This window comes from Rhipicephalus sanguineus, chromosome 4 (assembly GCF_013339695.2).
Source record: "Rhipicephalus sanguineus isolate Rsan-2018 chromosome 4, BIME_Rsan_1.4, whole genome shotgun sequence".
Classification (NCBI taxonomy): domain Eukaryota; kingdom Metazoa; phylum Arthropoda; class Arachnida; order Ixodida; family Ixodidae; genus Rhipicephalus; species Rhipicephalus sanguineus.
In genome coordinates, this window is record NC_051179.1 from 50,712,517 (window position 1) to 50,735,798 (window position 23,282).

The 23,282-nt window shown below is 42.7% G+C and overlaps 1 protein-coding gene across 4 annotated transcripts in view; it reads left to right on the top strand.

Annotated features, from left to right (window-relative positions):
* The window catches only part of LOC119389954 (GATOR complex protein Iml1), a 48,676-nt gene that overhangs the window by 1,073 nt on the left and 24,321 nt on the right, over window positions 1–23,282 (top strand). The window contains exons 4-25 of one of the 4 annotated variants that reach the window (XM_037657415.2): window positions 1,637–1,722; window positions 1,796–1,894; window positions 2,067–2,116; window positions 3,352–3,414; window positions 8,076–8,286; window positions 9,237–9,379; window positions 10,461–10,648; window positions 12,195–12,329; window positions 12,431–12,492; window positions 13,127–13,197; window positions 13,972–14,041; window positions 14,140–14,173; window positions 14,452–14,575; window positions 16,328–16,533; window positions 17,495–17,685; window positions 18,169–18,223; window positions 18,300–18,443; window positions 19,908–20,033; window positions 20,300–20,447; window positions 22,089–22,179; window positions 22,791–22,898; window positions 23,000–23,085. In XM_037657415.2, coding sequence (XP_037513343.1) covers window positions 1,637–1,722; window positions 1,796–1,894; window positions 2,067–2,116; window positions 3,352–3,414; window positions 8,076–8,286; window positions 9,237–9,379; window positions 10,461–10,648; window positions 12,195–12,329; window positions 12,431–12,492; window positions 13,127–13,197; window positions 13,972–14,041; window positions 14,140–14,173; window positions 14,452–14,575; window positions 16,328–16,533; window positions 17,495–17,685; window positions 18,169–18,223; window positions 18,300–18,443; window positions 19,908–20,033; window positions 20,300–20,447; window positions 22,089–22,179; window positions 22,791–22,898; window positions 23,000–23,085 — 2,491 coding nt within the window. The remainder of the gene's footprint in view (window positions 1–1,636; window positions 1,723–1,795; window positions 1,895–2,066; window positions 2,117–3,351; window positions 3,415–8,075; window positions 8,287–9,236; window positions 9,380–10,460; window positions 10,649–12,194; window positions 12,330–12,430; window positions 12,493–13,126; window positions 13,198–13,971; window positions 14,042–14,139; window positions 14,174–14,451; window positions 14,576–16,327; window positions 16,534–17,494; window positions 17,686–18,168; window positions 18,224–18,299; window positions 18,444–19,907; window positions 20,034–20,299; window positions 20,448–22,088; window positions 22,180–22,790; window positions 22,899–22,999; window positions 23,086–23,282) is intronic. The other 3 variants (XM_037657417.2, XM_037657418.2, XM_037657419.2) reach the window with 3 other exon arrangements.

The following is a 23,282-nucleotide window of genomic DNA, read 5'->3' on the forward strand; positions in this document are numbered from 1 at the left end:
TTAGAATGTGTGCTAGCAAAACCATTTGTACGTTTCTCTACTACATCAGAGCTGATGTTGGTGCCTTTATACTGCTCATGCTCTATCTTTTATTGTCTCCCCATGCCACCAAAATTTCTCAAGTGGATACTCGCCCGGCATTCGGCAGAATTGCACGGGCGGGACTTGGCCGGCAGTGTCTCCTCATTGGCTGGCCGTAGTCACGTGGCTAGTGCCGGCATCCTGTAGCAACACGTGCTTTGCTGGCATTACGGGCAGGCAGAGTTTGCTTGTGCAAGGGGCCATCAAGCGAAGAGTGCCGGCATTTTGCACCGGTATAGTTATTTTCTGGTAGTTTGATTTATCTATGGCAAAGCCTCACCTGAAAACGCACTCTGTGACAGTACAAGTTGTCCTGTTGTGCTTTGACTGGCAGTTTGCTTTTGCGAGCTGTTGTCACTCTTCGCTTGACGGCAGCTCACGAAAGCAAACTGCCGGTAAGACTACAACCTGCCTACTTATTGTGCTGTCACAGTACGTTTTCAGGGGTACCAGCAAGTAATTATCTCCGGGCAAAATGCCGGCACTCCTCGCTTGACAGCCGGCAGCTCGCGAAAGCAAAGTGCCAGTTAGACCACAACCGGACAACTTGCGCTGTCACAGCATGTTTTCAGAGGAGGCTATGTCATGCACGCATAAATCAAACTATGGGCAAATTATTATTCCGGTGCAAAATGCCCACACTCTTCGCTTGGCGGCCGGCATGTTTTCCCTTCGGCTCTCACTGTTTTTCTAGTGTCCGTGGTCTGCCCATGTCACCGGGGGGGGGGGGGTGCAGTAACCCACGACGTGCTGCTTCGCAGTTCTCAGTATTTTGCCAGCGTCCATAGTTTGCGTGAAATCGAGAATTGGACGAAATCTCATCTGGTCGGGATGTAATGGCATTGTAGAAAGAAAAAGACAGGATGCCGACCAAGAAGGTGTCAAAAATATAATAAAATGACGTTTCGGCTTCCACACGGAAGCCTTGTTCACTAAGGTCCATGGTTTGCCCGTGTCACCAGGGAGCCAGTGACCTACAACCTGCCACTTCGCGGTTCTCATTATTTTGTCAGCATCTGTGGTTTGCCCGTGTCAGTGAAGGAAAAATGCGGCCCCTTGGGAGCAGGTACGTTAATACAGTTCGTCAAAAAAGAAAACACCGAGGGTAAAAAAACGACAACACCGAGATTCGAACCAATGACGTTGCAGTCATTAGTGCCACACGAAGCATTAACCCACTGCACCATGAAGCTCGAACGACGGGGTAGTCTAAGAGACTATTTTTCAAAATCGTCGTGCGTACAGCCATTTGTGATATTGGCGCACGATCGACGTCGTCACATGCAGCATTACTCTTCTGATCATATTGTAGTTTTGGGACGTTAAACCCCAACAGTTATTATTCCGCCTGCCTGTAATGTTGGCAAAGCGAGTTTTGCTACAGGATGCTAGCACTATAGCCACGTCACTACAGCCGGCCAAGTTCTGCCCGTGCAATTCTGCCGGATGCCGAGCGAATATCCACTCCCATTCTCCTTAGAACTGTGCATACCTTAATCAGGTCTACCACCCACACCAAATTAAATTCAAGCTTTTTCTTCCTTTTGTATATCAGATGCAATTAGCGTGGAGCAAAGCCTCGCCAATGCCTTCCAGCTCAGGGTGTATGCTGATGTCATTGTTAACAAGGTGGACCCAAGGGTTTGTTGAATGACACAGTTCCCCCCTTTTCGTTTTTACGTTCGTGGCTTACCAACCATGCTTTGTGTTTCAGGATGTGGCTCTTGATTCAGTTGAGCTTGTGTTTAAAGACCACTATCTGGCTCGCAGTGACATGTGGCGTTGGAAGCAAGCTATGGTGAGTTTGCCCACTGTACGTGATACATTGCATTTCTTTCTGTTGTGCCATTCAATATCTAAAGCTTGCCATGAGTGAAATTGTTCGTTTTAGTGTGTGGAGTGTGTGTGTGTGAGTTGTCACGGAGAGTCTCATCTTAGAGGCATTGTCACTTATGACTGCTCGGTTATGCTCTTTCATCTTTTAGATCAACACGTGTGTTTACACCAAAAAGCTCATCAAGATTCATTCAAGCATGTGAGTTGTACTGAGCATGGATGTGTTTGTCTTAATAGGCCTCATGAAGGTTCCTTCCTTCTTTTTATCATTGTTATTGGTTTGATAATTGAGTAACTGACATCTGAAATGTTGTTTATGAAAAATGTAGCGTCATGCGTAAGAATAACTTTAGCTTGTCAGTCTCTCAATGTTCAGCGAAGTCTTGGTATGCAGTACTTTTCTTTACATTCTTCCATCTTTGGAATGGAGCTGGTGCCGCTCTAAGATGAACGAGCCACATGTTGCTCAGAAGCGAAACTGCTGAACCGTTGACAGGAAATGATGATTTCACTATTTTCGTTCTCTTTGCAAGAACCTCTATAAGCAAAACTGCAAGCTTTATAATGCTTGAACCTGTTGTCACACTTTTGGACATGCATTTGTGGAGGGTACGCTCCATATAAATGAAGACAGTGCATTTGCTTGCCTGAATGCAGGAGCACAAACATCCTAAGAATCTGTTAACTGCTTCACAAATAATTTTTAGCATGTGCGTACGTTGCAGCTGTGTTCCACCAACATTCAAACACTTTTTATTCTTTGATACCTTAAAGCACTTAACAGAGAAACCGACTGGTACTTGAAATGATCTAGCACAGGTGCCATACCATGCTGACTAGTACTGGCTGGTACTGGTAGTACTTGAAATAATCCAGCACAGATGGCATGACATGCCTGCTGCCATTATCTAAAGCACACGAGAGTATAGTTGTACTACTAGTTTTGACATCCTGCTTTTCCTCGCATGTTAAAAACTGCTTGTGTTTCCCAAAGCCTCTAGATAGACCATTTAAAACAGGTGCCACTGGTTACTAATCTGAGATCAAGATCCCGACATGCCTGAAGGCAGCGCCATTTCTTGCCTCTCTTGCTTGTTCTTTCCCATGGTCCCCTTGTTATTTGTCATCATGTAATCGCTGTCATAGTTCAATATCACCATAGATGGTCTGAACTCAGCTAGTCACCGTTTCGAGATCGTACCACAGACCAGTTTCCGTGTGAAAGAGGAAACGGGGAATTTGTCAGAGTACGGAGAGGCCAACAAAAGCACAGAATCAACAAAGCGCTGCTTCTTGGTATGTAGGGACCTTTTTCTTCCGAGCAACCTCCTCACAGTACAGTGTAACATGTAAGAAAATGTCCCAACTCCCAATCAACATCACTTTCTTTGTGATCGCTCTACACATGCTAATCTTACAAGTTTTATGACGCAGGTCCCCGTGCCAGCCTTTTGAGGGGGGCAAGTGTACCGCAGTCTCAGGAAAGCCTTTGATGTGGTTAGCCACTTTTACTCTTTGAGAAGACCATGCTCTTTAATGTGTTATTTCTCCAACCAAAGCCCTGAACCACATGAAGTTTTTCTTTATGGATATTCATATGCTGTGGTCATCTTATGAAGCCATTATTTATTTACTCGGTCTCCATTGCTGGGTCTTTTCTGCATCTCAGTTATTGTTGATGAGATTTAAACAGTTGTCTGCAACTCACTTCTCCGTCCTTCATTTTGCGGACAGTTCACTGCATGCAAGACTGTTTCTTACTGTAGTCTGGTCCATTTGTTTAATGGTTCTTAGGAGATGGGTTCGCTCTAATTGAAGATACTGGTGTCTTCTATGAATGAAAGAGTATTTTTCACTTTTGCTACACTTTACATCCACCTATAGTTGAAGAAATCAGCTGTGTTATGGTTTCTTTGACAGCATAAAAAATATTCTGGTCATGCTGAGTAGGCAGCAATGTACAATTTCCAGAAATCTTGGTGGTCCACCTTGTATTTACAGTTAGGCATGTGTCTTCCTCTTCTCGATATGTATTGGTGGCATGAAATTGCACATCAAGTTGAAAAGGTGTGCTGCAGAATGAAAGTTACTGAAGGTATTGATTATCTCCTTTTCCTGTGGTTTCACTAGCTGTCATGTAATCATGCCGAGCTCTTCATTTTATATGAATTCTCTTTTGGCAAGGTTGCTCATACAAAGCTTTTCATTGGAATGTTAGTTCCATCAGGAGAAAAATTTTTTCGTGATCCCACATCTTGCAGCGGAAACTTGAATCTTTTCTTAGTACACTTCACGTGTAGCATCAAGCATGAACTGCTGATGGCAGCATCAGCAATTTTCTATCCAGAATGCTGTACAAATGTGCAGAGTCATGCTAGATGTGAACGGTCACTTGTCCTGTGGTAACAAGAATGCATACTCTGGCATTCTTTGAAACTGGGTATAGGACCCTGTGCCTTAGGGTTCTGAAAACGATACTCCGATGACCAGGCCATGAGCTCATCATTGCAACCATGTATTCAGATAGGTTGTAGAATATTCAGTGCACTTCAAGAAGTAGTAATATTATTTCCTTGATAACAAAGGGTGATGTGAAGTAGTAACAAATGCAGCAGTTCAGAGCAGTCATAGAAAGAAGCTGATAGAAGTATAGTAGCAGAAGTGGTAGAACTTCACTTGTGGTGATTCATGTGACATTGACTGCGTGTGACTACCGCATGGATTTTTAGGGCATGTTAGCGAGACCTATTTGAAAGTCATTGTGTCTTAAGTCTTTGAAGGTCACCTTAGTTGAAACCAAGAAGAAATTGGCATGGGGAGGGAACGTGACGAGAAGGTCCAATGGTCATTAAGGACTAGATACCAAGAGAAGACAAGTTTGACACAGGGTGGCAGAAAGTTGAGTGAGCAGATGAGATCAAGGAGTTTGCGAGGATAATGTGGCTGCTGATAGCACAGAACCAGGTAGATTGGAGAAGCACAGGAGAGGCCTTTGCCCTGCAGAGGGCATAATCAGGCTGATGATGATGACCAAACGAGGACCACACACCTACAGGCTAACTGTACATTATTGATGTGGTAAGAAGTGTTTCATTCTCCTCACCTTTTTTAGCTGCAGAATGGATGGTTGCCCTTTTCTTCGTCTTCATATCTTGTCGGCACTGTTGCTATCGCTGTTATATTCCAAACTCTTTTGTATTGTGTCTAAAGCTTTTATCTTTTGTAGATAGACCTCTCTTGCAGTCCTCGTAGCTTCATCACTCGTTGATATCGCTTCATGTGTTGGTAAATGCATTGATTTGCACTGCTTGCCTTGTTGTTGTGTTAGGCATTTCTCACCAACTTGTGTGCATGTGCTATGTTTACTGAATTGTTTCTTCTTTTTGACTGTTATGATTGCGTGTATACTTTATGTTTATATCACTGCATGCAGTCTTGTTCTATTTTACCTATACAGTCAAACCTTCATATATGGAACCCATATATAACAAATTATTCTGTATATCAAACAGTTGTAATGTCCCCTTGAATATAGTTTTGAAACGGGGGTTAAGGACATCATAGTTGAAATCAAGAAGAAGAAATGGATATGGGCCGGGCACGTAGCACATCGGCAGGATAACCGGTGGTCATTAAGGGTAACTGACTGGATTCCAAGAGATGGCAAACGCGTCAGGGGGAGACAGAAAATTAGGTGGGTAGATGAGATTAGGAAGTTTGTAGGTATAACGGGGCAGCAGAAAGCACAGGACCGGCTTGATTGGCGGAACATGGGAGAGGCCTTTGCCCTGCAGTGGGCGTAGACAGGCTGATGATGATATGAAATACTTTATATATCAAATTACCTATATAGAACTCTTTTGCGATCCCCTTCAGATTCGATATATCCGGGTTCGACTGTATATATGCTTATTCGTGTGTAGTGTGCATAGCTTAGTTGCCTGGAGTGCTTATTACCTGTCACATTTTTTCTTTGCCAACTTTTTATTCTCTCACTGTAATCAGAGTGTGCTGTGTCTGTTAGTGGCTGTTAGTGCACCTGCATCCTTGCCTTGTTTGCTGCCCACATACGCCAATATTCAGGTATTTTCGCATATCTTGAACACACAAAGTACAGTAAAACCTCCTTGATATGTTCCTGGGTCATATGATTTTTTGGTTTACATGCTCATGGTGAAAAGTACTGGAAGTACAGTTTATTGCCTGTACAGCAAACACCGCGGTGATGTGACCGTGACAACTTATAACGAAAAGGACAGTGAGATCTTCTCGGAATATATTTATCTGCATATCTGCCTTGATAACACAACAATATACACTTCTTTGTCCTTTAAGGTATATACCCAGCTGTGCTTTTGCTTCGTTGTTGTCTCACTTTGTGCGTGTGGAACATAACCTATCATAGCCACTATGGTTACTTACTATGTCATACTTCACTTCTGCTTACGCACCTTCATTTTCAAATGGAGGAGATGAAGAAAAGTCCCCTCAGGCTGTAGGTGGTTTCAAGTAGTTCCAATTAACTTTCAACAAGTGCAGTCAAGGAAGAAGAGGAAAGCATTTTGTTAAGAGAATCTTACGTCATCTAGGCTAGGAACGACTTCTATTTAACCATACATGGTGCTTCCATGGTTTCACAAAGCTGGAGAGACAAGCTCTTTAATGAAAGCTGAAGCGATTTGCCTGAGGCCACACCTAGCATGCTATGCTAGGTGGATGGAATGGCGTACACTAAGCCCCTCCTTGGTGCTTTCATTCGCCGCCTAAGCTGCGGAACCATAAATTTTGTCGTGACGTTTCTTCCAGCATTTCCACCACAACACTTCCCCGAGCATCGAGTGAAAGACTTATTTCAGCGGAGCTGTTAAGCTTTTCGTTATGCCGCGTGGCGTGACCAGGAAACTATCATCATCATGAACTGGCATGCGCTCTCTTCATCTTCTTCTTCATCTTCCGGTTCACTCCCAGAACACATGTGCCAATTTGTCCGGCGTGGGATAAAATAACTCCGATGGGCAAGAGAACGAGTACAAAGAGAGAGAGAACGAAAGAGATAGAAAGAAAAGGAAAGAGAAATAGAGTGAAAGAAAGGGAAGAAAAAGTTAGAAGGCGAGAGAACGAGTACGGAGAGAAAGATGCAGAGAAAAAAATAGACGGAGAACGAGTACAGAGAAAGATATAAAGAGGTAGAAAGAAATAGAAAGAAAGGGAAGAAAGAAAGAAAAAGTTAGGAGGAAGACAGAGAACGATATAGAAAGAAACAGACACAAAAGAGTGATAGAGAAAAGAGAGAGCAAGCACAGCCATGTATAGTATAGCAAGGGGTGAGAAAGGGAAGTGAGGTTGAGGAGGAGGAAAAGATGAGGGCAGCACCACTAATGCGCAGCTGCCTGAATTTTTTGCTGCTTTGGGAGTCACTGCTGGTCAACATGGATGTGCTGCATCAGTTTAGAAATACCTAGGGAGGTTTGGGAAATGCGGATGAGTGAGGACATTGCCTGTGCGTGTGCAAACTTCCTTCTTGGAGTGGCAGAACTAGGCATTGGCAGCACTTAAAAGAAGGGTGCCGCTTAAGGTGGCAAAGCACGATAAACGAGGTTTAGTACACGAAGGACATGTGGCACTTAACACTCTCATAGCACAACACACACACAATTAAGACTGCTATTGTCAGAATGCGGGTGTGTTGTATGTTACCTTGGAATACTAATGTAGTGTATGCTAGGCAAGGACCGAGAAGAGAACATTAACTCTGTGTTCCTGCTATTTTTTTAGTTCCATTTCTCTTGCACTACATTAACATTTGTTGAGACTAGCATGTTGCAGAAAACTTAAAAGGACCTTCATAGTGCTTAATAAACAGGTGACAGTAGTTGTATTCAGTTTTCAGTTTGTTGAGTTTCCTAGTTGTTCAACTGCACTCTGCTTGTATTTGTAATTCTTAATAAGCGTAACAATCTTTTTTTTCTTGTACTTTCTGCAGAACATATCAATGAGGTTCTGCGGTAATTTATGGTAATTCTTTATGTAAAATCGCTGTGTAAAAATTTTTTTCGTATTTACATTTCTGTTTATAAATTTGCTTGTCAAATTTTACAAATATTACGCTTCATTCTTCTTGTATTTCTCATTTTTGACTGTATGGTTATCCTCTACAGGCTCCAGGTATATGAAATGTGGGCTCACGGAGAGCAGGTAGCCTCGGGAGTCATTACGGCTGACACCAAGATTGTCTATCGCTCGGCCAGCAGCATGGTGTACCTCTTCATTCAGATGAGTTCTGAGATGTGGGACTTTGACACCAATGGTGACCTCTACTTTGAGAAGGCTGTCAATGGCTTCCTGTGTGACCTTATTGCGAAATGGAAGGCAAGTTGCTTTGCGTTTAGTCCTAGTCAACCGATAAAAACATTTGCAGGAGCAAAAATTATGTACTCTAGTGCACATTACAGCTTGAAATTACAGTAACCTGCAGCTGAATGTTGAATGCAATGGTCAGGCTTATGTAGACTAGTTTTCTACCACATTTTCACACATATAAGTACCAAAAATAGATGAGTGCAACTTTGTGAAGCTTACAGTGCGTTGATAGCATTAACAAAATGATGCTCCTCTGTTTAAATGTAATATCGTCTTGACTCGTCCCTGATGCATATTTATTCTATCTTTTGATCAGCACCGCCTCTGTGATTACCAGTGTTGCATTGTTTTCCTTCATCAGAGCACTCTAATGTTCTGAATTTCGTTGTTCATCAAGTATGGAATGTAGTGCAAGTTTCGCACATCCATGCAACACTGTCTTTAAAGGCGTAGGGCTTGTAAGGTGGAAAACTACACAATACCTTTGGTGAGTGTGGAGGTAGAACCAGTTAGAGTAATGCATTGCAGCTGTTCTTTGTGTGAGCTATACATGCAAAAATACGGTATACAGTTATGAAAGCACCACACATGTGCACCTTGGAGCACCAGTGACAAGTACACATTGCATAAATTTGCACATACATTGTATACAACAGCAGCAAACCTTTTATCTTATCCACTTCTTGTACAATCGGCGTCAAACGAAACCCGAACAGCGGCAAGCCTTCGCATGGTATAGTGCGCGCCGTCCTGTCATCACCATTGACAAGTGCACGCATGCGGTTTGACTGCACTGCCCATATGTGCTCCTGTCCATGGTGATAACTGGACGGCGCGCACTATACCACTGCGAAGGCTTGCCAGTGTTCGGGTTTCGTTTGATGCTGATAGTACAATGCTTACCTTGCTCCTGCAACCAGTGCTTCATAATGTTTCAATTCTCTTTATTGGTTCCTCAGGATATGAAGTGCAATCATGACATCAACATTGTGCTCTTCTCACGGGTCTTCTATGAAGCCAAGAGCAAAGAGCAGTTTCCAGAACACATGGCCCATTGCGTGCAAGTGGATTACAAGGGACGCTTCTACGAAGACTTCTATAGGTAGCAACTCCCCTTTCAATCTTTGTTGAGGAGGCCTGCTTACTGTATACATAACCCCAGCCAATAAGTGCCAAGACTGTGCTGAAGTTATATGTTGGATTTATGACCACGTTTCACTTAGCTAAGCGAATATTGGTCAGAACGAAGCACACATTTGTAAAAGAAATTGTCATGTTTATCTGTTCTAAACCTCAGTGGTCACAGATGTCACATGATAGACAGTCATGCATATATGCAAAATATTGTAGAACAAAGAGATAAAGAAAGAAAGTAGATATAAATTTTTGGGCAGAATTCTAATGCAATTGGGACATACTCTTATATCAGTGTGTGGCGACATAATAGCATGCATGTGTAAAACAGCTTTCGCTACAAAACATCTCCTATCCCAGCTTTCTGTGGTTTTTTTCTTTTTTTTTTCAATTGAAAATGGACTGTTAGCATGCCTGGTAGGAATCTAAATCATAATTATTATCCATGGGGTTGTTACTATGAAATAGAATAGTATACAGGAGAAGGTGCCGAGTCAGAGACCGAATCCAATCAACATAAAGATGTCGTAATTAAATGGCTTATGCATTCTGCATTGTTCCCATATTGCTGAGCTTCTATTTATTTTATATGTTTTCTAGTTTAGCCCAACATTTAAACCCCAGCAATTGTTACTTTTTTTATTTTTGAAGGCTAATGCACAGCAGTTGGAACTAAATGCTATTGTACTGATTACTAACTTTGCTTGTAATGGAAGGCACATTTAAATGTGGCTCATTTTTCAAACTTCACTTTAATGTATTATTCTAATTTTAATGAATTACTTTCGATTGAATGCACCAACTGCCACCGCACACTTTTTAACTGATCTCACTTAAGTTATAAACTAACTTTTTATGGCACGCCTGTTCAAAAAGCTATAAAGAGGTCATTCAGTATGTAATGAGAGTGATTATAAATATTAGTAATGTGGCAAATGCAATGGCATGAGAGGAGATAACACTTTGCATTTGCTGGACCCATTTCGTGCCGCTATAGCCGGTGAGCAACGGTAGTCAGTCACAAAAGCTTTCTTTTGTGTTTTGTGCAGAGTTGCTGTCCAAAACGAGCGCATCGACGACTGGACGCAGACATTACGGCTACTCAAAACATATTTTAACGAATACCCGAAGCAGATTCTTGAGCACCATCACAGGCCAAATGTCAGGGTGCCCACTGCCGTGAACTCGACTGCGTCTCAGGGGAACTTTCTCCAAGTGCTCAACATGTCTCTAAATGGTCTGTAGCCGGTATTCTATGGAAAGGTGTCATATAAAGCATGAACGTTGAAGCATGAACATTAGGGCTGGACGACTCGTCAATTGACCTTAAGATTAAGATAAAATAAATTACTGGCGTTTTACATACCAAAATCACGACATGATTATGAGGCACACAGTTGTGGGGACTACTGATATATTTTGACCATGTTGAGTTCTTTATCATACACCTAAATATAAGTGCACCAGTGTTCTTGCATTTTGCCCCCATTTAAATATGACTGCAGTGGTCAGGATTGGAACTGTGCCCTCGAGCTTAGCAGCGCGGCACCTCAGCCCTTGGGCTACCATGTCAAGTGACCTTGGGATTAGTTATTGCTTTATTGCTTTATGTGTTTGTGATTAACGATTGATGGAGTATTGTGGTTTTGGCACGCAAAACTTCAGAAAGAGAAATAAGGAGCAATTAACGATTGTAGGAACATGAAAAAACTGCGGCAAGTATTGGCATTGACGTGTTTGCTTTACCTCGAAAGCAAGGACAAGAATTGCGGATAGAGTGGCAGAGTTTCTTAGGACAGAAGCCACCCATTTGCACTGTACTTGAAGCCAGCTGAGGTTAAGTCTGGTCTCTAGCAGCTGCTAGTGCATGAGCATTACACAGAAGTTCCTGTGACATTAAGAAGGCTCAACACTCATAACATACATAACACCATGTCATGGTGATATTCTGAGATGACGTTGTCAAGTATTGCCTTCGTCACGAAACATGTAATTAATTTGTACACTTATCTGTTACTTTAAAAGCAGGTTACAGGGTATTGCATGAGGGATAGCAAGCTTGATATGGTGTCCATTCAGGCAGAGTCATGTTAATGTAATAAATTTGACAGTCGATTCATAGCCCGGCTTGTTTTTCTGTCAAACTAGTGTTGATTTCTTTTGCTGATGTACACCCGTGAGCAAAATATACGGACCACAGAAGTGCGAGCCGAAATCGCTGTCTATGCCATCTAGTTGCGAGCCGTCCGTCTGCTGTCGAGAGCATTACTCTGACGGAATTTGTCAGAGAAATGCTCTCAAGAGCAGACAGCTTGCCACTAGACGGTGCAGACGGCAAAGGTATACGGACGACAATGGTCCGTATACTTTTGCTCACGGGTGTACATCATTCACCAAGTCTGATTAACTGATTCAGCAGTGAAGTAAGAGATTCCAATTAATTGGGTTAAGCTTTTTTATTTGTTGCCAAGCCCTAATGAACATGTAGACTTAACAAAGCCATAACGTTATGGTTTTTTTTCTGTGAATACAGTAGACTGTCAGTAAACGGAAATCTCTTAAACGGAATTGCTCCTTAAGTGGAGCAACTATCTCTAATATGATTGGTTTCCTACTTGAATTTTGCACCTCTGTTCGTCTCTCAGTAAATGGCACTACTGTTGAACAGAACATACTTTCCCGACACTTTCAGGTTCTGTTTAATGAGTGTTCACTGTATTTCATGCTACTTACTTTTTCTTCAGTGAGGGCATTAGGGTTTGTGCTTTTATCTTTCTGTGCAGTTTTTGAAAAGCATTTTATGGATCGAAGCTTTGACCGCACTGGCCAGCTTAGTGTTGTCATCACACCCGGTGTTGGTGTCTTTGAGGTTGATCGAGACCTCACCAACATTACAAAGCAACGTATCATTGACAACGGTGAGAGCACGGTTATTTGTACTTTGACGTGGTAGTCGTGACGTCAGTGGTGGACTGATTTTATGGAAATGAAATGATCTGAAATGATCTTCTTTCTGCAGGAATCGGAAGTGATCTTGTGTGCCTTGGTGAACAACCCTTGCATGCAGTGCCACTATTCAAGGTGAATGCATGCCGCCTCTCTTTCATGTTCATGGAGTAAACAGCTACATGGATAGCAAAGTTTTTGTAGACGTGTAGCTTGCATGCATATATGTAGCTTGCATAGCGTGCTATTACAGGCTATTGCATTTTTTTTTATAAATTAGAAAGTATTTATTATTTTGTTCAATTTTTGGAGATCATTTTTATCTAATATCCTTACTCAATTCAGTTAGTAAGTAGAGCTATTGGAGCACCCTTGATAACAGTTCTGTATATTTGCTCGTAATTGATTACCTTAATTAAACTAATTCTATTTCAAAAGCTGTTGTGTTTTAGTGCATTCCTATACAGGAGGTCCCCCCTGCAGCCTTGTACTTTCTAACTTGTCCCTGTAGATACTCATATGTAACACCACCTGTGCGAAAATAATGAACTGATTCTGAAAGATAGTTATGTTCGATATGTACTCTTTGGAACTATGAATGTTTGCACACTCATCGTGTATTGTCAGCTCGGATTGAAGGTAATGAACACAGAATCATTTTCTGGATGTATTGAAAGCTGTGACACTCCCTTTTAAGCTGTTTTCACTTTTTCTTCATTGAATTGTGGTGAAATATGTGCTCTTTTTTTTCTTTCACGTTCTATATCAGTTTCAGTCAAAGCATCCAACAGGCTTGGATATGAAGGATGACTACAACATGCCTCACTGGATAAACCTGAGGTACTTACTGTTAGTTCTTTCTGTTGTTTTCTTCGTTTCTATGAACACCTCTTGCATGCAAGCTTGCTGTCTTAGTCGGACTATTGGCAACCCCTTCTCTCTACATTAGCTCAGAATACCAGGCTAGAGATGTTAACTGCACTCAGGCCAGCCTGTCTGCTATTTCTTGAAATTTTCTGTCTCTCTTGCCATTGGTTAACTCCGAGGGCACTTAGACAAATGCATGCAAGAAATCTGGTGGCCTTTCTTTCTTGAACTTAGAGTGGCCTTTTCACTAAGACACTTCAAAAGTGCTGGCCATATGAGGCTTTTAAAGATGATAGTTCGATGAATGCTCACTTGCTTCTTATAAGGAAGCAGCCACCTGCTATACCTTTGTGTAGAACAGAGTCTTCACTTGTTGTGATTACATAACGCAACTTAATGCGCCTACGGAAAATAATTTAATTTTCCTCAAATTTGACCTGTGTCAGTTAGCTCTAGATTGTTAGTCGCACATTTAGAAGAGTGCAATAAGAACTTAGCTTCTCAGAACACCAGGCAAGAAAAAAATAAATCTTGGTTTTGTAAGGACGATAAAACTGCCTTGAATTGTCCTTGTTGATCTTTTGGTCATGTTCACCTGTTAGTGCATGCTGCTTTGTCTGCTTGCATTCTCTTTTCAGGATAAGCGTGTAGCATACTTGAACAGGCATGTATCAATTATGTCAACACATCCTCGAATGCCAGAATGTGTACGTACCACCTGAAGGCCTCTATTTTCCTTGTTTGCAGTTTTTACTCAACGACACCTGCACAGTTTTACTCAAAGTTTGTACCCCGCATCAAACTTCCCACTCCTCAGGTTAGTAGGCCCTATTCTGGGGCAGCAGTAAAGTACTGTGCAGTGTTGTTTCTTGTGCAGACTCTAACTGTAGCCTTTTTCTCCACATGGTTCTGTAGCCAAAGCCTAGCCACGTGAAAGCACTTGGAACAGGTATGTGTTATGGTTGCCTCTTTTTTACTGCTTTATATCATTGCAACTTTGGCCTAAAGAGTAACACTGAATTAGTTTAGAGTGGTGAAGTACTTTTTCTAAACCCTTTATTACCTAACTTCGAGGCAATAAGTTGATGATGGTTAATGTTGCATTTAAAAAAAATTGCATGCCTATATCTCAACTTCAGTACGTCAACGTTGAATTGTGCGGTACAGCGTAAAAATTAGCCTGGTACTGACTGGCACCGATCCTAATTGTCTTTATTTCACCAACAGGAATGTACGCATGCCGTAGTCAGCCTCCTATACGCGCCTCTGACAGCATCTCCGTGGTGTACGACTATGATGAATATGACGCCAACATCTTCAAGGGATGCTCCCCAAACCAATCTGGGCCAAAGTGAGCAAAACTTACATGAGCTAAATGTTTGCATGCTGTGTAGATACAGTCTGTATAACCATTGTTCTCCGTGGTGGTGTAGCAGTTACGGTCCTCGGCTGCTGACCCGAAGGTCGTGGGTTCGATCCCAGCCGCGGCGGTCGCATTTCGATGGAAGCGAAATGCTAGAGGCCCGTGTACTGGCAATGTCAGTGCACATTAAAGGGGTCATGAATCACTTTTCCAAGTAATGATCTAATGACCTCAGTATTGGAGTTTACTGCCTCTCGAATAGATTGCCGCAAAAATTTCTCGAATCCATCAAGAATTAACGGAGTTATGGGGTTTGGGCGCACGCTCTCAGCGCTTTCTCTCTTTTCTCGTGCCGACGAGCGCACTGGAAGCTACACGGGGAGGGATGGCACGGGGGAAAGAAGTTACATCAGCGTGCATCATGAAACGCGATCGCTCTACCGCTGTGATTCGCGTGCGCGAGCGCGGCTACCGTGTACTGAGGAGTGCGGCGCCGGCAAGTGGCGGCACCCCGTGGCAAGAAGCGCATCTGATCTGAACGCTGCTCTCGATTTACGTCGGCTATCGGCCAATGAGGATGCTATGTCTTTCGCGACGCGGCGATGCAGATAGCGACGTCAATCGGCAGACGCATCGCCCACCGACGAGAGTGAGAACCGGCCTCAGTTTGGAAAAAGGGCGCCTGCAAAAACAGCAACTTCTCGTTCCGCTTGTAGCCTTTACGCGGCGCGCACGACTGCGATATTTGGCTGAGCAGTTCATAGCCGTGTCAGCTTTCTGCAGGATGTGTTTTTTCAACAAGCCCAAGGGGTGCTTCATGACCCCTTTAAAGAACACCGGATGGTCGAAATTTCCGGAGCCCTTTACTACAGCGTCCCTCATAATCATATCGTGGTTTTGGGATGTAAAACTTCAGGTATTATTGTTATTATATGTGTAACTACTGATGCTCATGCAATTGCATTAGTTACAATGCTTTAGCTACAGAAGCAGATATGCAATGGTTGAAAACCTTGCTTCATTTTTAGTTCCAGGCATTGTAGCCATTATTGTATTCATTATTAGTTCCAGCATTGTAGCCGTTATTAGTTCCAGGCAGTTCCAGGCATTGTAGTCATGGGGGTAACAATATGATGCAACCCCTAAATACTACAAAGCTACCGCTTTGCAAAATTGCTGTGTGTGCTATGTGTGTGCTGTGTTGCTATGTTGCTGCTAGTATCATGAGAAGACTGAGACAGCGAAGCAACCATTGCGCAGTTTCTTTTCTGACCATCCCCGCTTCGCTTTCTTCATTCATTCTTTGTTTCTTTAAACACCTCACTTGTGTTTCGATATTTAGCACGTTTTCAAAAAAACGCCAGGCCTGTGCGGAAAGCGCAGCACAGTCACAGCGAAAGCTGGAAGAGCGGCATTTCTAGAGCCGTTAAAAATTCTTTTGGGGCTACTAATACAAGTACACTAGCAACGTACCCACTACGCCACAAATCATAATTTTTGTGAAGTTGGGAAGCACCCACCACGACATTATTTGTCATTCTGCGGCCAGTCGTCAACTTCCGGCCATAGCGGCTGCTTTCCGATGGGGGTAAAATGCAAAAGTACCCATATACATCATGTTCAAAGAACCACAGGTGGACAGGGTTCCCCACTATTGCATTGCTCATAATTATATCGTGGTTTTGGCACGTAAAACCCCAGAATTCAATTCTTGTTCTACCCTTTTCTTCTATGTTCTAGGATGAGCACACTGCAAAGAGCCAACATGAGGCGCTGTTCTCATCTGCCAACACCCCCACGACCCCTGAATCAGGACGACGACACCTCGTCATCTCCAACCTATTCCAGCGGATCGTCCCATTCACGTTCGGGTGCCATATCGATCCCCCGCCGAGGGGCTTCATGTTACGCCAGATCTCAAGCAGCGTCGACTCTTGGGAATGACGGTGTGTGTCGAAGCATTATTCAGGCTTGATAACATGATATAAACACATAAGCACACCAGGAGGCATAAAAATGCACGTACGTCCATGCACTCTCGTGTGGCTTGTTTGTTTGTGCAGTTCACCATATTAACATAAATACACTTGCTAACCTAATAAGATCTCCTAGTGCGGAGGCCTGTCTGATGCTTAAATGGTGCTTTGGTGCTGTACATTTGTGTTATGTGAATACCTTTTGACGAAAGCACCCAGCTTCATATTCAGGATTTTAGAAAGGTCGTTTGGATTCTTGTTACAAAACACGGTGAAGGACTGTGCTTTATTCTTAAAGCATTCAAAAGAGTGAATTGCTTGATTTTACATATGTATGAGAAAAATAAATCCTTGCTACAAGGTCCGCTATACTAACCTTTTCCTGAATATACGTCAGTTTCCGATTCTCTTCCTCATTTCCAATGTGAACCGAATCCTTCATGTAAAGAGTGTCTGTAAGTCGGAAGCTTGCAATTTTGTTCCTTCTTGGATATTTGTTTGACTCCATTTGGACTGTTTAACATGTGCAGTCTTTACCAAAAGCTTTACACTACTGTGCAAAAAAAAAAATGTTCTCAAACAATGTCATTGGAGCCAACATTTCTTGTTCAGTGACACCTCATCACATCAAACCTCCATCTTCCCCCGAACTTCTCTCTTGTGTGGATTTCTGCAAGAACTAGATTCAGAACAGCATGCTTTTGAAACCTTGCTATAATGAGTGCTTCAATACTTTGAGTATGAGGAGTGCTGCATCCTTCAATCTTTTTGGCTTTGGAGAAAGAGAAGGTTGCCATGTTTCTCTGCTTGCTTAAACCATGTCTTTAAGTGTTCCTAAAAAGACCACACTGAATGTGTTGAGCCTAAACATGTATTTTTGCTGCAGCTTGGCTGAATATGAGTACAGACATGGCGATGTGTTCTTCCATAGGGACAGCTGTAGCTGTGTGTGACGTGGAGAAGCCACGAGTACTGGCATCTAAGGAGAACTTGGAGTTTGTGGTGTCACCACCTCACCGGACAGTGGTCGGCAGTGCCGGCCAGGTTCCCGAGGCACTGCAGGAAAGGCAGAAGACGCCCCAGCAGCCCAGGGCCCTCATTAATCCCTTTGACCCCTCACAGGTGAATAGCCTGTGCTAGCCAGTAGGCATTATAATCACCATTTATGAACCTTTTCCTCGTATCCAGAAACGCGACTTAATTTGGTGACTTTGCTGTAACACCTCTTGTGAAACTGCTGAAGGAAACGCAGTTACTCTCTTGGACATGCTGATGCCAAGTGTTCCTTTATCTGGACTTGCCCAGGTCAAGTGACCCTGTTAATGTGACTATTGACAGGCCACCTTCGTTTCGACTTATTGCTACTACAGTGAAAATCTCAAACTAGAAATTTAAAATTTTCTGAATTGCTTGTCTGTACCTAACAGAATAGAAGCACAAATAGGAGCTAATGTGCCTGCATCTACTGCTGCAACAGTTCACACTATGCTTTGTGGATAGATAGCGAGACTAATAGATGGCACGCAATCAGAATTCAACATTATGCTTAGGCATTCGAAGTTACCTTACCAGTGATGAACCCTTACTTTGAATTTTCGTTTGCAGGTGACAATCAAGCTGACGTCAAACCGCCGTCGGTGGACGCACGTGTTCCCACTGGGTACAGCTCTTTTTTTCCTTGTCTTGGTTCCTTTTTTCACACGTGTTGCTCTAGAATTATAATGTCCTCTCTTCAGGACCAACTGGGATTTTCATGCAACAGCATCACTACCAGGCCATACCACACAGTTCGAGTCGGATGATGATTCATAATCAAGAGCTCTCTACACACCCGGAAAAACCTGCGATGGACGTCCCGAACAAGAAGGCTGCTAAAGACGGTCTGTACTGTCTTGCACTGAAGATATTCCAGCATTGTAAAATATACTTGCAGTGTTAGAAATATCGTTGAACCCCTTCATTTGCATGCTGCAAGTGCTGCAGCAAGTCAACATCAGGAAGAAGAAATGGAATTCAGTGGGACATGTAACGTGTGAGACAGATAACGAGCGTTTTATTAGAGTTGCTGAATGAGCACCTTAGCAAGAAAAGTGCAAAGGAGGACAGCTGATGCTTACATGACACACAGAAAGAGAAAATTTTGTAGGTGTAATATGTGGTCAGCCCATGCAAAACACTGTTAATTAGAGATTGCCGGAAGAGGTCTTCGTCCTGCAGTGGACGTAAATAGACATGATAATTTCCGCAAGCATGTGCCCGTTTAAGTAGAGTGTCATGGCTTGTAGGCACACTTAACATTACACGTTACATTTTATACCTTTAAGTACATAAACACCTATGTTAAAATTCCAGTGAGGCCAACAGCATGTCCATATTGAGTGTGATGGAAGCTGTCTTAAGTATGGACAGTTGCTCACTTTTTTCAAGGAATTAAAAAATCGAGTTATTTATTCTCCTGCAGCAATAGAATACAACCAATGACATCATTATAACATAGCGTCTATGCATCTCCTTGGTTTTCACTTTGTATCCACAATTATTAAGCTGTGAGTCTCCCATAATTATTTCTTTTGGACATTCATATTTTTGCAATATTGCTCTGCCTCCCATTACTGAGGATCATAGTGTATGCCAGAGTAAAAAGTCCATTAATACATTTAGTGAACTGTTGTGAATATTGTTGTGAAAACTGCAGGGATAGTTTATTCAAACTTGTGATGGCTACATGAAAGTGTTGTGGGGTAGTGCACATATCATGCAGTGGATGTTGTGCTGTCACCGGTACTGGCTTGGCTGTGTGTTAATTCAACAGGAGCTGTAGGGATGTTAAAAAAGAAGCATTACGCTAATTGTTCATGTCCATCATCATTATCATGTGCGGTACACTTTGAACTTGGTGACGTGTAATTTGAGCCAAGTGGCAAGCAGCTTCTGATAAGTGGAATCTCAAAAAAGAGAGGAGCATAGTTAGCAAATTCAGGACGTTGATTTTCTGTGTTATCTTCGTTGATAAGAGTGGAAAGTTCCCCCACTGTAATTAAATGTAATAAGCATAATCTTGGTTTTCATCTGGTGAACAGCATATTTTCTTTGAAGCGAATACTAGAACAAAGTTTGGACCAGCAGTCTTTAATCTTATTTCAATGAACAAAAGTTGAGTCCATAAACTTAAGCTTTTGCTTTTTCTCATACAATTTTTTTTAAGTAGGGTGGTACACTGGGCGACTTGGTGGAAATGCATTGTACTTTTTAACAACAGCGCAAAACACAGGACTAAGGAAAAGAGAAGACACACACGACGCTGTTTAGGTACGATTTTTTTCCTTTCACGCTCTTCATTGCAGTTCATGTGAGACCACGAGTAGTGTTCCCATCATCTCTTGGCAATGAGACACCCATCGCCAAGACAGGGCACAGCTGGTTGTGGGGCACAACTGGTGAACAGGAGTGGACACCAGCTCTAACTACAGGTATGCACTTTAATTGAAGTGCATGTCATCGCTAAACTGTGTTGGTGTTATTTTAGCGTCAGTGACTGCTAACTCAAAAAGGCCATAGTATGATATTGCTTATGGACTAGCGGCCATGCTCAACATGTTTAGACTGTTGAAGCAGCTGCCTTTCCAATGCAAGCACGCATCTTATCAGAATATGCGTCATATCTTAACGTTTCGCATGTAACCATTTTTTTTTAAATTTTAATGGAAAAACAACCTGTCCTCTTGCGGTGCCTCAGGTGTCGACTGGAAGAGCCTGGTGATACCCGCCTGTCTGCCCATCACTACAGATTTCTTCCCGGACAAGCACAGCCTACAGTACGACTATGTCGTGTCTGACTACAGCCTTCTGCCCGAAGAACACAACTCTGAGATCAACCAAATAAGGCATGTGCAACCTACGCATATCTAATGTGCATTTCCTTGTAACTGTATAGTGAGATATATGAAACATTGGCAGAATACAGCCCTGATTTCCTTTACTGCGACTATACCAAACTCTCACAGTGGACAGTCTTCTCATGGAACGTCACGGCAGTGCAGGCATTGTTGTCCTATGACGCGAAATGCATTTATAGATGCCATAAGAAACCCAAACTCATCTAGAGTTACTGTACATGGCTCCTTTAGGAGCCATATACAGTAGAACCCCGCTGTTACGTTCCTCACTGCTGCGTTTTCCCGGCTGTTACGTCGTTTTCCGCCGGTCCCGGCATAGCTCCCATAGGATACAATGTATTGGGAACCCCGCTGTTACGTCGTAACTGTCAGACCGTTCCCGTATGATACGTCGCGAAGTGCGCCCGGAGCCGACCGAGTGACTACCAAAGAGAGCGGCCATGGCGCATTTTCACGCAGCTTGGCCTCGTTTGACCGTAATATTAGCCGCATGAGAGGCGCAAGCAACAGAATCTTTCAATTGATGCAAACAAAAGCATGGCCTTCGAGATTCAAATTGCAAAGATGGCGTCTATGACGTAACTGCTCGCGAAAGCAAGGCCTTCGAGATTGGCATTTACTATTGACAAAAGCATAGCCTCTGAGATTTGCATTGCACAAACATGGCGTGTATGACGTAATTGCTTGCGAAAGCAAGGCCTTCGAGATTGGCATTCACTTTGCCATCGCGTTGGCGTAGACTCATCATCATCGTTATTTGTCGGAGAATGGGAGGAGTTCGAGCTGGTTGGAGCTCGCATGGTCGTGCGTGCGGTTCGCGGTCAGACTCGCCGCGCCGGTCGTGATTGCGTGTGCTTAGTTTTTTCATGCCTACAGCTGTTGGTGTTAAAAAAATCACATACGTTGATTACATTTCTGTGGATAAGGCCGTCCTAAGCTCCGCGTCTCTATGCATCGACTAGATCGCGGCTGAGCGCGCCAATTTTCGTGCTGCTCATAAGAATTGAAATAAAATTCTGTACCACTAAATATTTTGCCGTTTTTCCTGTTTTTCGGCTCTTACGTTTCCCGTCTCTTACGTTTATTTCCTACGGTCCCTTCAAAGATGTATCAGCGGGGTTCTACTGTACAGTTGAAGCTTTGGGACAGCACAGTGGCAAAGCTCTGAATGGCACATAAATGTAGGGACGTGAGTGATAATCTAGCTGTGATGGGCAAACTGTTTTTCCTTACCGACTAGTAAGGGGCCAAAGTGAGATCACAGAAGCAAGAGGATAATGATGACTTCATAATGGGCATATTCACAAGTATGATGTAAAGGAATGACAGTTAGATGCCCTAAATTTAAGTTTGACATTGGCTTTTAACCTGTAAATGCCAATAAATGTCATCCCTAATATAGTATTCAAATTTAAACAAGTATTTGATGTCTAGCAATGGCTGTTTGATTAGTCATTGAAATTTTGAATGCTTGTACATCCTTTAAAAATAGTAATAAGTTTTTTTGTCTACGTTATGTTCCCCCCTGTCCTCTCTTGAAATTATGCATAATGTGCACTGCCATGCATGGTGTATCTTCTAATGGTGAATCAATTAGAAAAAGCTTAAGACTTCACTGTGATATTGCAGGTGTTATCGAGGAGAGGAGGACTACAAGCACCACAAGCCGCTGACTACACTTCAGGTTTACCAGGAACTCATCTGTCAACGATTGCAGCAGGTACTTTAGCCAGAGCATTGGCATAGTTGAACCTATTATGTCCACTGCTGGTTTGAGCTGAGGGCAAACAGAAAATCTCAAATGTTTCTTTGCTAGTTTCGTTCCAAACTAGCCATGCTTGGATAATTTAGCTGTTTGAAAATAATGTTAAATAAATAACTGGAAAAAGAAGCCCAGTTAAATAACCATCTAAAGCGAGATGTGACAGCTGTAGCACCACTGCATCATAGAAGAAGCTAAGGCGTGTAATACAGACACAAGAGAAGGGATCAAGGCGACACAAATGCTGTGTTGTCTCACGACATCATTGCATTATGTAAACCTCTGGTCCATGTGTTTAAGGCTAGTGGACTTTATGAACACTTGTGAACGGTTAGCAAAAGTTCTGATTGTTTGCATGAACTGCTTGTTTGCTTTTTTTCTTGCTTCTTTCTCTTATCCATTCTGTCTAATATTCGTGCTTTCTTCGTCCTTCCCATGTACAGGGTAGCCAACTAGGCACAGCCTGAATTAACCTCCCTGCCTTTCTCCCTTCGTTTTTTTTTTCTCTCATTAATTCTCTTCTCTGCATGCGTAATGTTTTGATGTGCAAATTTTTTTTCACTGTACAGGGCTTTCAGATCATTACACTGCCTAAAAGCCAGCACACTGCCAATGGTACGCAGCACTCATCGAGCCACAGTGTTCTCAGAGGGCATGCACCTGTCAATGAGGAAAAGGTTTGTAAAGAAATTCACAATGCATGTGCAGCTCTTTACGAGCTATGCCCTATCATTTCCATTCTCAAGTAAAAGCTGACCTGAGGACTCTCTCTTTGCAGGAGGAGTGCCGGATGAGCATTGGCCGAATATTCCACACAATAGCATTAAATGGGCCAGTGATAACCGTCACCCAGTACAGACCCAGGTACAGCTGCTGAATTCTTCACTTTTTTTTTTCCCGCTGTCAGTAGAAATATGAGGATCTAGTTCCTTTCAATTTTTTGCCAGTTCTTAACATAGCTCTGTCACTGCCTGATTGAGTTCTAGCTGTTGTTTGTGTCTGAAATCCTTAGTGTGACCCACAGCACCTTCTCATTCGTCATTTGTAGGCATGGGCGAGTG